This window comes from Vombatus ursinus, unplaced genomic scaffold (assembly GCF_900497805.2).
Source record: "Vombatus ursinus unplaced genomic scaffold, bare-nosed wombat genome assembly UNPS02004573.1, whole genome shotgun sequence".
In the NCBI taxonomy this organism is placed as follows: Eukaryota; Metazoa; Chordata; class Mammalia; order Diprotodontia; family Vombatidae; genus Vombatus; species Vombatus ursinus.
Genome location: NW_020944351.1, coordinates 2102977 through 2119130, shown reverse-complemented (window position 1 = coordinate 2119130; position 16154 = coordinate 2102977). Strand labels below are relative to the sequence as shown.

The 16154-nt window shown below is 41.8% G+C and overlaps 1 protein-coding gene across 1 annotated transcript in view; it reads right to left on the bottom strand.

Moving 5' to 3' along the window:
- GPC3 (glypican 3) overlaps positions 1-16154 on the bottom strand; it is a 686351-nt gene that overhangs the window by 173997 nt on the left and 496200 nt on the right. Inside the window, 1 exon segment of the mRNA XM_027837815.1 lies at positions 5591-5711. Within this exon segment, the coding sequence (XP_027693616.1) occupies positions 5591-5711 (121 nt within the window).

Here is a 16154-nt window from a genome sequence, read left to right as displayed (position 1 = left end):
ATCAATTAATCAGCCAGACCAAATGAGCTTTTCCAAAAGAGTTTACTAAGGTAGTATAGAAGGCACATTTGATATAAAACATCCTTCAAAAAGACTATGACATACCTTCCCATAAGTCTCTACAGAAGTCTAGGGGAAAGTGGCTTCAAGCTGAGAGAGAATGTGTGGCAAAAGGGTAACTCATAGCTTTTGGTTGCTGAATGTCCTGTTCTCCCCTTTGTGGGGTGCATATGAAGTTCCCCAGGCATAGTGTTCCTTTTCTGCTGGGCTCCTCGAGGAGCTGTGAATTGGCTTTCCTGTATTATATCCAGGCTATGCTTATCTCATGATATAGACACTGCCACCTATTGCTGCTGAACTGAGAGAGGCTAGAACAATTATAGGAAGTTCAAAATCCTCTGGACCCTTGGAAGTTCACAAAGTGCTCCTTCAGTCAAGGTATAGGGGAGGAGGAAGGGGAAAGGGGGAAAGGGGGAAGGGGGAAGGGGACCTAGGCTGAGGCTGACGCCCAAACCTTTTCTTCCCCACTCTTAAGCAGTGCTTCCCAGTGGTTTTGCCGGAACCCTCTCTCCCATCTGGAGCCCAAATTGGATTGATATTTTATAGATGAAGACCTCTAGGATGTGACCAAGTTTCCTTAGCTTTTAGCACTTAGTTAGAAGTCTGATTTATGAAGATGTGTTCTCACCTCGTTAGGGTAATACTTAGTTTAAATGGGGTGAGATGTTATTTATTCACTTGAGCCCCACCCTTACACAATAAACTGGAGGTGTTTGTCCTAGAGTAGAGAAGGGGGGGGGGCTGGGAGACAGGAAGAGCCTCCAGGTGGAAGAGGTAAACTTAGGAGGAGGCAAGTTCTCCATTGTTGTTCTTCAAGAGAAGCCTGGGTGAGCATTTTGCCAACGCTGGAGAGCCTATTTCTGTCCAGATAGTGGTTGGGCAATGACCTCCTGGCCCACTCTGAGGTTGTGATATAAGTAGGCATATGGGTATATACTGCACAGGCTACCAAAAGCAGAGTCACAATAGTGTTTGCTTTTGACCCCCACCACCGATTTGTCGATTTGACCCTGTGTCTCCATGATGCCCAAGCATCACATCAGTTTAGTTCAACTTCATTCGGACCCAAGTTCAGTGCTTGCTGCCATACTTCCCTCTTCCTCTAGCACTGGGGTATGCTCCGTGTACATTACAGAGTAGCCCAACCCAATAACTTAGGGATAGACGGACACCCTCCCCAACACATACATGTACATACGACCACTATGCTGACCCTAGGAGAGAAGTACTCAAACCAAACACCGAGGACATTGCAGCTACACATGATTACATGGTCCAATCATTAAGATAATCAAGTAGTTTGGCCCAAGCAACTTCAGCCCCTTCATTATTCTGCAGCTTGCCCTAAACATTCCGGTGAAAGTTCTTATACAATCATCTGATGTTATCGCTGCAACCTTAGCACAGCACTAGTTTCCCAAGGATGTCTCTCACATGCAACACAAGGAGCCTCCTACACTCTCTTTGGCCTCAGTGGCCCACAGTGAGCCTATCCCCCTGTGCTACTGACACCATCCATATATTTGGATTTGGGGGAAGGGAGAACCTGATTAATTCATTAGGTTTGTGACTGAATTTACTAGATGTTTCAGTACCACAGACACTTTTTGCCCCCGTTTCCCCACTGGTCAAAATAGGGACAATATTATTTCTCCCATAGGAGGCAGTAAGAATGACTTTCTGTCTGGAGTAATGAGATCTTAATAAAGGGTACAGGGAAGGGCTGCCACCTACATATAAGACAGTGAAAAGCTAGGTTTCTTTTCTTCTAATCCATAGGTCTTTGAGATGTTTCAAAAACTTTGAAAACTATTAAGTGTTACACAGATGTAAGGCATATTCAGAGAATCACAGCACCATAGAGGGTTGGGGAGGAAAAAGACCTAAGAGAGACTTGTCCAAGCCGCTCATTGCACAGAGGAGGAAGCTGAGCCCCACAGAGGGGAAGGGATTTGCCCAAGGTTCCACACAGAATTCTTCTCACATTTGTTATTCTCTTATTCACAGCTTCCCCAATGCTTCCTTTGAGGGCTGACACTCTCCCTATTTTGAGTTCTGGCCAAAATGTGGCCTTTTTTAAGGTCTGAAAACACTTGGTCCAGCTGTTCCAAGTACCACAGATTGGGGAAAATTCTTTAGCACAGATGCTTTGAGCTCAGAGCATTCAGGCAACTGAACAGCAACCATTACAATTGGCCCCAAGCTCATCCTTCATGAGAAGCAGGTGCTTACTCATTTACTTATTTATGTTTGCTTGTTCTGAGAGGAAATAGAATTGTTCATGGCCTGTATGTAGGATGTGAAAGGAGGGAAGCAATGAGGTCCCTAACAAACTTGACCATGCTCCCTGTCAAGGTCCTTTTGGGGCTTTACAGGATGAGAGGAGGGCCAAAGGAAAAAGGAAGAGGGAAAGAATGGACAGAGTTCATAAGATCACAAATATGGAGCTGGAAGGGATTTCAGTGGCCATCTAGTTCAATTCCTTCATTTTGCAGATAAGAAAACTGAGGCCCAAGGATGTTAAACAATTTGACCAAGGTCACACAGCTGACAGCTGTGGCAGAGCTGGAATTCATACCCATATCTCATGACTCCAAATTCAGTATATTTTTTACTGTGTCATTCTGTGTGGGACATACAGGAGTGTTAGCCCAGTTAGAAAGGCAGGGCAGCCTGGCTACATAGCTGGGAAGGCAGCAGCTGTGGGTAATGGCCCTGGAGTAGGCAACAAAGGGTCGCTGACACTGGAGTTTACTCAAGCCCCTACATAAAAGGAAGGATAAGCCAACTGCTTGTGTTTGAAAATTTAGCTCTTATGCATTACTGTTTGTGTAGGACTTTCTAATGTTGGAGGAGAAAGGATGGCAATAGGTGGTCTCATTACAACACAGCAACATGGTTCCCTTCCAGCCTCAAGTACTACACCCATAGTGAAACAACAACAACACTTTTTCTATAGTTATACTACACACATAGTTCCATAACATGGTGGTTTCAGATGCATGTTTATGGGCACTAAAGAATTATATAGGGGCAGCTAGGTGGCGCAGTGGATAGAGCACCGGCCCTGAAGTCAGGAGGACCTGAGTTCAAATCCGGCCTCAGACCAAACACTTGACACTTACTAGCTGTGTGACCCTGGGCAAGTCACTTAACCCCAATTGCCTAAAAAAAAATGGTAAAAAAAAAATTCCCCCTGAAATCAGGCCCTCAAAGCTAAATAAAAAAGAGAACTGAGCAAATTATTAAAAAAAAAAGAATTATATACAAGGGTCAATCTTATTTCTTCATATCTGCATGCAAAAATCAGCTATATGTCACATAAGAAAATGAGACTGCTCATCTAGCTTTGAGGAGAAACATGCAGAGAGTTATTCATCTCCTGATGAGGATGAGCAGCACCGAACCATCCACAAGTTCTTTCTCATCTCATCCTCCTTGCACCTGTCCCTGAGCATTTGCTCATAAAGTCCCTTCCTCTTCCTCTCTGACTATCTAAACCTCCCTCATATTTTAAGGCCCTTTTCAATTTCACTCACCCCCAAACTTTCCTTGACCAGTCTAGCCCACATTGACCTCCTCTACTCTCAACTAACCCTGGTCCTTATTTTCTCCCTTCTCTTTATCACGTAATATGAATATAAATGTGTATGTATTCATATTTATATGCATATAGCTATTCCAACCATGTTCTGTACATTTTTCTGTTATAACATCTTCATTACCATCATTATCAAATATTTATTCTACACTCACCAAGTACATAGCATTTTACTAGCCACTAAAGGAGTCACATTCAAACACTCCTCCACTGTAGTGAATTATGAACCACAGCACTATTGCTGAGCCTTTCCAAACACAAGCTAAGCCTTATAAATGTTTCTCTGTTTTAAAAAAAAATTAAACTAATATCATCACACAGAAGCCCCAACACTGGCCTAGTGACTGCTTTGAATTGGTCCTGAGCACAACTGACAGGTTTCTTTACCAGGAGCAGGAACTAGCACCCCCAAGTCACTGAGGCAAGGATGGCTCCGCTTCCTTGGGCCATGATAAGCCACTTTTCCCCATCACTCACTACCAAACACTAATCTAAACCAACTGGACCATTCCCAATCACTAACAACCATCACCTACTTTGGTTAGGGATAAATGAGACTTGTAGACAAGCATCAGTGGGGATTATGAAGTCCTTGGAAAGGAACTGAAGACCTTAGCAGGGCATAAGTGGGGGGGGGGGGAGTTTCACAAAATATCTGTGGGGATTTCAGATGCAGCAAATTCACCAGGGACAGAGCACATGGAGTGTTTCTCCAATTCAGACATCCTTTAAGTGGGTAGTGATTGTCTCCATATCCTGAAAAAATGTGAGCTGACCTCAGTGTTTGTGAACAGCCTAGGTTAGAGTCTCAGGACAGTGGGCTTTGGGTGGGGCTCAGGCTAAAAGAGGAGTGCCAGTGGCCACCTAGAAGACATTGGCAAAATGGCCACTAGGGGGCGCTATTTTGCAATTTGGCTCCAGCCTCCCTTTCCAGGCTTATGGGACACCCTTCCTCTGTTTCCTACTTCCACAAGTTTGCCTAGGTTGGCTGTTGCCCAGGCTGCCTGTTCCCCAGGCCTGTAATATACTTCCTTACCTCCGCCTCCTCTTTACCTCTGCCTCTCAGAAGCCCCAGCTTTTATCAAGATTCAGCTAAATACCACCTGCAACATACCTTTCTTGATTCCCTTTATTGTTAGCACTGCTCCATCAAATTACTTTGCATTAATTTATCTGTGTATATTTTCTGCCTCCCCCCAAATAGAATGAAAACTCCCCTAGGGCAGGGTCTATTTTTGCTTTTCTCTCTGTATGGTTTTGTCTAGGATGGTTCCTGGCACACAGTAGGCACTTAATAAATGAGATCAGGCAAAGGCCTAGGATCCCCAGGAAATAGCCATCTCAGGTTGGCCTGGACTCCTGTTTTCTTTGGGAGGTTGTAGGGTACAAATAAGATTCTTTGGCATAAGCAGTTCCCACCACCTTTTCCCAATGTCCTTTCCCCAGCCTCCAAAAGCAAATGCATACTCATGCTCTATTGGGAGGCAAGGCATCAGGCATGAGAGAGGCAATGGTCCCACTGTGCCCTGCTCTGGTCAGATCACCTCTGGAGTACTGTGTTCATTCTGCAAACTCCATTTTAGGAAAACCATTGAAAAGCTACAGTGTATTCGGAGGTGAGCAGCCAGGCAGGACACTAACTGGATGGAAGACTATGGCATAAGGGGTTTGGCTCAAAGAATGGGACATGTCTACCATGGAGGAAAGAAGACTTGCTTGGCTTGGCTGTGTTAAAGGCAGGGGAGGATGGACCATTCTAGCTGCCTTTCAGCATTTTAAGGACTGTCAAGTGTTCGGTTTGGCCCCAAGGGTCAGAGTTAGGAGCAAAGGCTGGAGCTTGCACAGGGTCTAGTGGACCGAAGGGTTCCTTCTTGGGTCATCCTTCATTGAGCCCACGCCATTTTCTTTCCTGTTCGAAGCACCACCTACCTGGTTAATGTGTTTCAGTTTGTCGATAATTTGACTTATTATTGGCTCAGGACCTTTTGTTTTCATGTCATGGGTGCTGGTCAGACCTTTGGATACATTCTTGGCCACCTTCTGGCTGTACCTAGGGAAGGGAAGGGGGTGGAGGGGAAAAAGAAAGAAAAGTATGTCACAATAGTCCTAAGCACAATGAGGGCGACTACAACCTTCAGAACCATACCGGTAAGCATACCACAGAACAAAGGAGACTTATTTGGGTGAATGGAAACTACCCTGGTCTGGGAATCAGGACTGGGTGAGAGGTAGGGAAGGAGATAGAGCACAATAAAGTGGTTCAAATCCTAGCTCTTCTACTAACTAGTTGTATAATGCTGGGCAGCCTATTTCCCTTCTTGGGGCCTCAGTTTCCTCATCTGCAAAATGGCAATAACAGAACTCACGCCCTTTGTCACGGGGCTGTTGTACTGAAAGTATTTTGGAAACAATAATGCACAACAGGCATGGGGATTTCTATCATTTTTATTATTGCTCTAAGTGGGCTTGATTTAAAGGGGAGATGTGTGTGTGTGTGTGTGTCCTTTCCTCCAGTTTAAGAGAGAGGCTTCTGGCATGCTCTTGGCCTCCTCCTTTTCCTCCCCCCCCCCCCCCCCCACTTCCTGCAGGCCTTGTGGCTGGATTTCTTTTCAGGAGGCCTTCCCAGGCCCTTTGCCACATAAATTAAGCCCATCGGCTTCCCCCCTGGGCTCGATATGGGAAGAAAGTATATGGGCTTGAGCGAATGTTTTTAATATATTCCCCCAGGACCTGCCATAGGTCGTGGCTCCAAAGTGAAGTGACAAGATTCCCATTGAAAGCCCCACAATGATTAGAAGAGCAAGTGAGTGTTGGGGGTGGAGGGGAGCAGCTAGGCATGGCCACCATGGGGCTTGTGAGGCTCTCCCATCCCCAGCCCGCCAGGATGCTAAGTGACTAGCAAGGCTCCACCTCCGGCCAGATGCTGCTACCCCAGAGTGGCTTCCCATCTCTTGGGATCAAACACACATTTGTCTTTTTCCTTTCTCCTCCATACGGTAGGAACATCAAAAGACGGTGGACTGTGGAGAAAAAAAATCTATTTTGGGGGGGAAGGGCTAGAGGGGGGTGTTAGGTTTCCCCTTGGATCCTGATGGCAAAATACCTTCACAAAGAAACTAAACAACTGAGAATGCCCTATAGTCCCTCATTCACTATGGATTTATTAATAATAATTATAACTCATTTCTATAGTACCCCAAGGGCTACAACAGACTTTCCTTAAAACAACCCTTTAGGTAGGTAAAAATAACAACTCACATATTGATAGCACTTTAAGATTTACAAAGCCCGTTCCTCAAATAAACCAATAAAGCTAAATGAATAGCTACTTAAGCTATTAAGGCTTAAAACCTCACTAAGATTTTAGGACATCCTGTATATAAGGCAATTTTGAAGGGAAGGCATTTTATGTTCACTATCCCACTTGAAGAGGGCACTGTAGTTTATGGAGGACCAGGACTAGAATCAGGAATACCTCAGTTCAAATATGCCTTTAGATACACTTCCTAGTTGTGTGACCCTGGACAACTCACTTAACCCTCTTTGCCTCAGTTTCCTCATCTGTAAAATGAGTTGGAGATGGAAATGGCAAACCAGTCCAGTATCTCTGCCAGGAAAACCCCAAAGTGGGTCACGGAGAGTTGAACACAACTGAAATGACTGAACAACAACAAACATCCCATTTGAACCTTCCAACAACCCTGTGAAGGAAATGCTATTATTATCCCCATTTTAAAGATGAGAAAACTGAGGCTCAGAGTGGTCAAGTGACATGGTTAATAAGGATTAGACCTCTGATTTGAGCCTCCATCTTCCTGATTCCCAGGACGGAGCAGGCTGGTCTCTGGCATTCTTTTTTCAGCTGCAGTAGTGCGATTGTGTTCTTGTCTATTAGCATTTCTAATCCCTAATTATGAAATTCAAGATCATCATGATTTGGGAATGTGTTCATGTGATTTTCTTTGATTTCCTCCCACTGGGAGCAGAAGCATATGCCAATATTAGGAATATGCTTTGACAAACATGGTTTGCATGTCAGATGTGGGCGTGGTCCATAAATCTAATGTCTGACTTTTGGTAACAAAAAGCTAAATGTGTATGTGGGGGGGGGCAGGGGGTAGTGGGAAGAATGGTTTATTGAAAAACAGATGAAGAGCACATATTATTACATTCCTTCTAAAATTGAAAAGTTGGAAATATTTGGCATATGAAACTTTGAAAATGAGTTTCTAAATGTGCTGTGTGACCTTGGGTAAATTACTCTAGTCTCTGGGCTTCATTTTCTTCATGTATGAAATCAGGATATTGGACTAAATGAATTCTAAGATCCCTTCCATCTCTGACAGATTATGGTTTTTTAATTCAGTTAGTCAACAAGCATTTAAGTGCCTACTGTGTGCCAGGCAATGTGCTAAGCACTGGAGATACAAAGAAAGGAAAAAAAAACCCAGTCTCTGCTCTCAAGGAGCTGACAGTCTAATGAATGAGACAACATGCAAATGACTATATACAAACTAGTGGCAGACAGAATAAATTGGGGCTACTCAGCAGGGGGAAAGCATAGCATTAAAGGGGATCTGCAAAGACTTCTTGTAAAAGGCTGGGTTTTAGCTGGGATTTGAAGGAAGCCAGGGAGGCGAAAGAACTGGAGATGAGGAGAGAGAATTCTGGGCATGTAATTTACTGGACAGTCCAGTAAAAATGCCCAGAGCCAAGAGATGGAGTGTCTTGGTTGAGGAAAAGCAAGGAAGCCAGAGCCATGGAATTTTAGAGTACATAGAGCGGGGTAGGAAGGTGTGAAGACTGGAAAGATGGGAGAGGGCTAGGTTCTGAAGAGCTTTGAATGCTAAAACGAGGATTGTATATTTGATCCTGGAGGTGATAGGGAGCCACTGGAGTATACTGAAAGTGCGGGAGGGGGAGAAGGGGTTCGATACAACAATTATCAGACTTACGCTTTAAGAACAAATTTACATTGATAGCTTTTGGTGGGGTGAGAAGGATGCTTTGAAAGAATGGAAGGATTCTTTATTTCATGGAGTCAGCTCATGGCTAACCTCCCTGTTTATAATACTGCTGGAGACCAAAACAGCAACACAGCTATGTCCTATGCCTTTGAGAAGCCTGCAGCTGAAATCCAGTTCAACTGGCTTTCTTGCTGTCCCTCTTGTCCAGTCCTCCATCTTGCTGCTCACATGACTCTGAAGCTTATATATGAATTCTAAATCCATAACTCTAGCAGTAATCTCTCTCTTGAGCCCCAGGCCCACATCATTTCACACTGTATAGCTCAAAAGCTATCTCAAAATCAACATGTCCAAAACAACCCTCATCATTCTTGTGTCCCTAATCCCCCTCTCTTTTGAACTTGCCTATCTCCGTCAAGGACAGCATCGTCTTTCCAGTCACCCAGATTCACAACCTCAGTCATGCGTGACTCTTCATTCTCCTTCACTCCACATATCTATTCAATGGCTACATTTGGTAGAATCCACTCCCACAACATCTCTCATATTTGCCTCCTTTTTCCTATTCACGTACTCTAGGTCAGGCTTTCATCACCTCTCACCTGGACTATTGCCATGACCTCCTAATTAGCCTCCTAATTAGTCTCCCTGCCTCAAGTCTCCTCCCCTGGATCACTGAAGAGTACTGTGAAATGCCAGGCTGGATGAATCAAAAGCCAGAATTCAGGTTGCTGGGAGAAATATCAACCATCTCAGATATGCAGATGATACCACTCTGATGGCAAAAAGTGAAGAGGAATTAAGAAGCCTCTTGATGAGGGTGAAAGAGGAGAGTATAAAAGCTGGCTTGAAGCTTAACATCAAAAAAACCTAAGATCTTGGCAACTGGTCCCATCACTTCCTGGCAAATAGAAGGAGAAGAAATGGAAGCAGTGTCAGATTTTATATTCTTGGGCTCAAAGATCACTGCAGACTGTGACTGCAGCCGTGAAATTAAAAGACGCTTGCTCCTTGGAAAGAAAGCAATGGCAGATCTGGACAGCATACTAAAAAGTAGAGATATCACCTTGTGGACAAAGGTCCATATAGTCAAACCTATGGTTTTTCTAGTAGTAACGTATGGCTGCGAGGGATGGACTATAAGGAAAGCTGAGCACTGTAGAATTGATGCTTTCAAACTGTGGCACTGGGGAAGACTTATGAGAGTCCCTTGAGCAGCAAGGAGATCAAATCAGTCAATACTTTAGGAAATTAAGTCAGACTATTCACTGGAAGGTCAAATGCTGAAGCTGAAGCTTAAATACTTTGGCCACAGAATGAGAAGGTGGGACTCACTGGAAAAGACCCTGATGTTGGGAAAGATTGAAGGCAAAAGGAAAAAGGGATGGCAGAGGATGAGATGGATAGAGGTATCATGGAAACAACAAACATGAACTTGGACAGACTTCAAGATATAGCGGAGGGCAGAAGGGCCTGACGTGCTATAATCCATGGGATTACAAAAAGTCGGACACGACTGAACAAATGAACAGTAACAACTTCAAGTTTCCCCTCTCTCAACTTTATCCTATACACATCTTCCAAAGTGATATTGCTAAAGCACTGGCCTATGTGACTCTCCTACTCACAATTCTCTAATGGTTCCCCATTGCCTCTATGATAAAGTACAAATTCCTTTGTTTTGGCATTTAAAATCCCTCACAACCTGGCACCCACCTACCTTTCCAGCCTTATAGTACATTATATCCCTTTACACACTCTGTGTTCCAACTGAATTTGCTTTCTTGCAATTCCTGACACATGATACTCAATTCCCTGCACCCAAGTCTTTGAAGAAGCTGTCCCCCATGTTTGGAATATACTCCTTCACCACTTCTACTTCTTAGAATCCCAAAGTTCCTTCTAAGTTCAAGTCTAGTGCTACCTTCTAGACAAAGCCTTTCTTGAACCACCCTCATCCCAGGTCTTTTTGCCCCCACTCCTCCAAATTACCTTTTATTTATTTTGCATATACTTGTAGAAAGTATAAGCATATGTTACTCCCACTCCTAATTCAATCTATATAAGCTAATTGAGAGAAGGCACTGTTTCTTTTTTGTCTTTATCTCTGCAGTACTGAACACAGTGCTTGACACTGTAGTAGGATCTCTCCATAATGATCTCTCCAATCTTTAAGTTTTCACCACATACCCAGCAACCTGGTAAAGATGACAAAACATAGGAATAGTCACTTTTGGTGGTATTGTGCAAAGACAGGCATACTAGTGCATTGTTGGTGGAGATGTAATTTAGTGCAACCATATCAGGAAGTAATTTGAAATTATGCAAATAATATGGTTAAAATATTCACTCCCCTGACCCAGATATTCCACTGCTAGGCATATGCCCCAAGGAGGTCTCTGATAAAAAGAATGACTATGCATGTACCCCAAATGTTGACAGCATCACTCTTTTGGAGAACAAAGAACTAGGAGTTAGATGCCCATTGATAGGGGAATAGCTATACAAATTGTGGTACCTGAATGTAATGGAGTAGTACTATGCTATAAGAAATAACAACAAAGCATGGAAAGAATTACATGAACTGATGAAGAGGGAAATAAGCAAAGCCAGCAAACAATGTACACAATGACTGCAAAAGTGCACATGGAAAGAATAGTGAAAAAACAGCTGAAAATAAATGCTGCAAAATGACAAACTACAAACTTGGTCTCAAAGAGGAGATATGAGAAGACGCCACCCTACAATCCTTTGCAGATGTAGGGGTGAGGTAGGGTGGGGGTCTGTGGGTGTGGAATATTGCATAAATTAATTTTTTATGTATTAATCAGTTTTATTAAATGTTTTCTCTTCCTCTTTTCCTTTTTTCTTTTTATTCTTTGTTATAAGGGATGGCTCTGGCAGGGGGAAAGAGATTCAGAAATTCAGGTGATGTAAAAACAGATATCAATCAAAATTTATTTAAAAAAAATAAATTTTTTTTGAATGATACGGGATGGAAGAGTTGTGGCTAGACATAGGCAATGTGAGGGGAAAAAAGATATCTAGATTTCAGTAGACAGTCATTTCAATATATGTCAACAGTATTAGATGGCACCCAAAGCATTTTGTGTTCAATTTTGAGCACTACACTTTAGGAAGGACATTGACAAGCAGGAATAAATCCAGTGGAGGGTGACTAAGATGGTGAGGAAATCATGCCATATGGGGATTGGTTTAAAGAACTTAGAGTGTTTAGCCTAGGGCAACAGTTTTCAAACTTTTTGGTCTCAGGTCTCTTTACATTCTTAAAAATTGTTGAGGACCCCTGCCCCCAAAGGCTTTTTGTTTAAATGGCTAATATCTAGAAGTATTCTGGAGTCAGCTCATAGAGGCTCATGAGAGCTGAGGGTTGAATTTCCAAGGTGGCATTTATACCTTGGAAATCAGCAAACCCTACAAATCAGGGTTTGGTTGATTATTTCATTGATTTCCAGACTTAAGGGTGATTGAGAAAATGTTAATAATGCAAATTAAGCTGAAAAATATGGCACACTTTTTGGAGAGCCGGTTGTTAAACATTCATTAGCATACTCCTAGTTATATCCATTGACATTTACCATGTTAGAAATTAAAACATCTTAATATTATTATAAAAATAGTTTTGACTTCAAGGACCCACTGAAAGGATCTCAGAGACCCCCCCCCCCCCCAGGGATCCTCAGACCACACTGTGAGAACCACTGGCTGAAGGGAAACCAAGAGGGAGAAGGGCCTTTAAGTATTTGAAGAACAGTCCAGTAGAAGAGGTATTACACACTCCTTTTGCCTGTCCACAAAGGGCAAAACTGGAGTGGAGGTGAAGTTGTAGAGTGGCAGATTTCAGGGGGAAAAGCAATTTCCTAATGCTAAGAGCTTCCTAAATGAATGAATGAATAAATAAAATAAAAAGAGTTGCCTGGAGAAGCAGTGAGCTCCCCATCACTGGCAGTTTTCAAATGAAGCCTGAATGTCTAGTTGTCAGCAAGGTTGCCAAAGGAATTCCTGTTCTGGTATAAGTTGTCCTAAGTGCCTTCTGAGGTCTCTCCTTACTCTGTCACAAAGGGGAGAAGTTCCTCATCTATCTTCAGAAATTGGCTACTCATCTCTCCATGCTGAGGTATCCAAGTATCAACCTTAGGAATTTCCCCTCTCAGGGCACTACTGATGCTACTTTATATTTTTCTGCCCAATCATCCAATTCAAGAGAAGTTGCCATACTTTATCCTCCTCCAAAGAACTGGAAGATGTCTGCCAGCTTGGAGATTTCGCCATGAACATGGCCCTTGACGTGAGATCAATTGAAAAGCTTTTTGTAACCGAAATACATTGCAATTACTGTTGTTCTATCCACACCATCAAAGAACCACAGCAAATTAAGTAAGAAGAGGTAGAAAAGAGTTAACTGTCAACTTAGGTCAGGTTCTAGACCGAATTTGTCAGGAAGCATGTGTCAATAGACAATACCTCTGTTTTTGCCTACAGGTGCAAAAATGTAACCTCGCTATTAAATGTGTAAGGGGCAATATCCTAAAAGGTCACACGATGGGGATGTGTTACCTATCCACAAAAACCTCAGTATTTTCTTTTGAGTGTGTCTCTACTTCTGCCTCTCTCACACACCCTTCTCCATTTCCTCTCCTAATATCCATCCCAACCCTTTCCTTGTGCTAGGACTCTTACTGTTGAAATGAAATGTTGTCTCAAACTGGATTGGTCTGCCTTAAGAAACAGTGAGTTCTCCATGACTAGAGATCATTAAGCAGGGGCTAGATAAGACAACTAATTAATAGCAACAATGATTATAATAGCAATGAACATTTATATAGTACTGCAAACTTTACAAAACCCATTAAATACCTTGTTTCATTTAATAATGCTAACCCCATGAAGCAGGTATAAAAGGTCTTTTGTAGATGAGGAAATTGAGGTTCAGAGAAGTCCAGGGTTATACAGCTAGAATGCATCAGAAGTGGGATTTGGATGCAACATTTCCTAAGACCAGCGTTCTATCATATACATATACATATACATATATGTTTGTAGAGACACACACATATAAGTACATATACATACACACATATATACATACATACATAATATATATTACATACACACACATATATCATATATCACATCTCTCTCTCGGATGTCATAGAAAGGATTTCTCTTCAAGTAAAGTTTGACCTATACAGCTCCCACATACCTACTCCAGCAAAACCTTGATATTTTCACAACACTGAATGGTAACAGAGAAATCCAATGAGAAAACACAGTAAGTGATTTCTTCCATCCAAGAACTGGACAGAAAATTATCCAGAAGCCCATGATCAACAGGAAAGGGACTTGTCCACCAAAGTAAGTGCCAGATCATCAGAGAACAAGACACCTGTAGCCTGCAAAAGAAGGAGCAAATGACTTCATAACAACTGTAAGCTATGACTCAAAAGGGAAAAAAGTACATATGAACACCTAGAAGACATGAAGCAAGAGATTTTTTAAAAAATGAAATAAAAGCTTTCAAGGAAAGATTTAGAAGGAGAATAAATAGTTTAAAGAGAAAATGGTAAACTTTACCAAAATAACCAAGTCCCTGAAAACTAGAATAAGTCAAAGAGAAATCAATGACTCCATGAGACAGTAAGAAATATTAGAACAAAATCAAAAGATTGAAAAATAGAAGAAAATATGATACCTTATATAAAACACAACCGACATGGAAAACAGGTTAAGGAGAGAGAATTTTAAAATCACTGGACTCTCTGAAGCTGATTTTTTTTAAAAGCCTGAAAATCACATTTCAAGAAATGAAAACTGCCCAGATTATTAGAACCAGAGGGCAAAGTAAGGAAACAAAGAATCCACCAATCATCCCCTAAAAGGAACTCCAAAAGGAAAAGTCCCAGGAATGTCCTAGACAAAATCTAAAGCTCCCATTTTAAAGGAAAAAAAATGCTACAAGTATCCAGAAAGAATCAGTTCAAATACCAAAGGAATTATAGTCAAGATTACACAAGACCTGGTAGCTTCTACTTTAAATGACAGGAGATCTTTATATATAATGTTACAAAAGACAAAAGATATAGGTTGACCATCAAAAATAACATATAATCCTACGGGGGGGCGGAAATAGATCTTTAATGGAATAGAGGACATACAAGCATTCTCAGTGAAAAGACCAGAGCTCAATAAGATCTTTGAAATGCAAACATAACAGTCCAGAGAAACCTAGAAAGCTAAATTTATTCGAGCATTCTGAAGGGGCTATATGATTTCTGATAACTGGGGTGCATGAAGAGAAGACTATAGAAACACAGAAGAAGGGATGGGGGAAGTGGTCATCAGATAAACTTCACTATTATTTGAATCAGACAAAGGAGAGGTGAACACATGCACACACAAACTATACATATGTATAGCAACAGTTTGGTGTAGAAATACACCAAACTCAACAGGGAAACAAATGGGGATCGGGGGCAGTTAAAAGTGAAGATAATACTGTGGAGGGAATTGTCACAAACAAAACAAATTTTCTGAACCTTAAGGGGTGATTCAAAAAGGGGAGGGTAGGAAAAGCAAAGACCTAGACTCGAAGATGCCTTATACAAATGGGGAATGACTGGAAAAAAAAAACTGTGGTATATGATTATAATATTTTTGTGTAAAAAGTGATGAAGGAAATAATTTCAGAGAATTCTAAGTAAGTGAACCAACAGAATGAAACAAGCAGAAGCTAGATAATAATTCATACAATAATAACAACATTGTAAAGACAAACAACTTTGACAGACTTAAGAACTCTGGTCAATGGAATGACCACCCAGGATTCCAGAGGACCCATGATAAAACATGTTACCCACCTCCTTGCAGAGAGATGACAGGCACTCGGGCAGGAAATACACATTTTTTTGGAGATGGATTTGCTTTGCTCGACTCTGCTTATGTCTTACAAAGGTTTTCCCCCTTTTCTTTATCTAAGTTTATTATTGGAGAGGGATTGTCAAGGGAAGAGGGCCAGGTAACCACAGGATGCAAAAAATGAGGGCCATTGTAAGATTTTTTTTAAAATGCACAAAAGAGAATAGCAGTTCATAAGGAAGCACAGACAAATAGGGCAGCTTTGAAAGTAATATGTCAACTGTAGGATATTCTTTCTAAAAAAGCAAGCAGTGTGCAGTGGTGATTCATGGTTTCATCTTGGAGTCTTCTTTTTGTGTTCTGCTGTATGTGTGTAGAAATGCTCTTTTTCTAGTGTTTAAGATCAGAATAAAAAATAAAATTGAAAAAATCCTATGCTTCTAATTATGTGACCACAGGCAAGTTATTTACTGATTCTAGGCTTCACTTTCCTCCATTGTATAATGAAGAGTTTGGACTCAATGAACTGCAGGGGCCCTTCCGGCTCTGACATTCTGTCCCTGACTTCAATATCCCTGCAATAATAATATAACATATGTGACATGTACTTTTTTGGGGGGAAGGGGGGATTTTACATGCCATATGTGTTC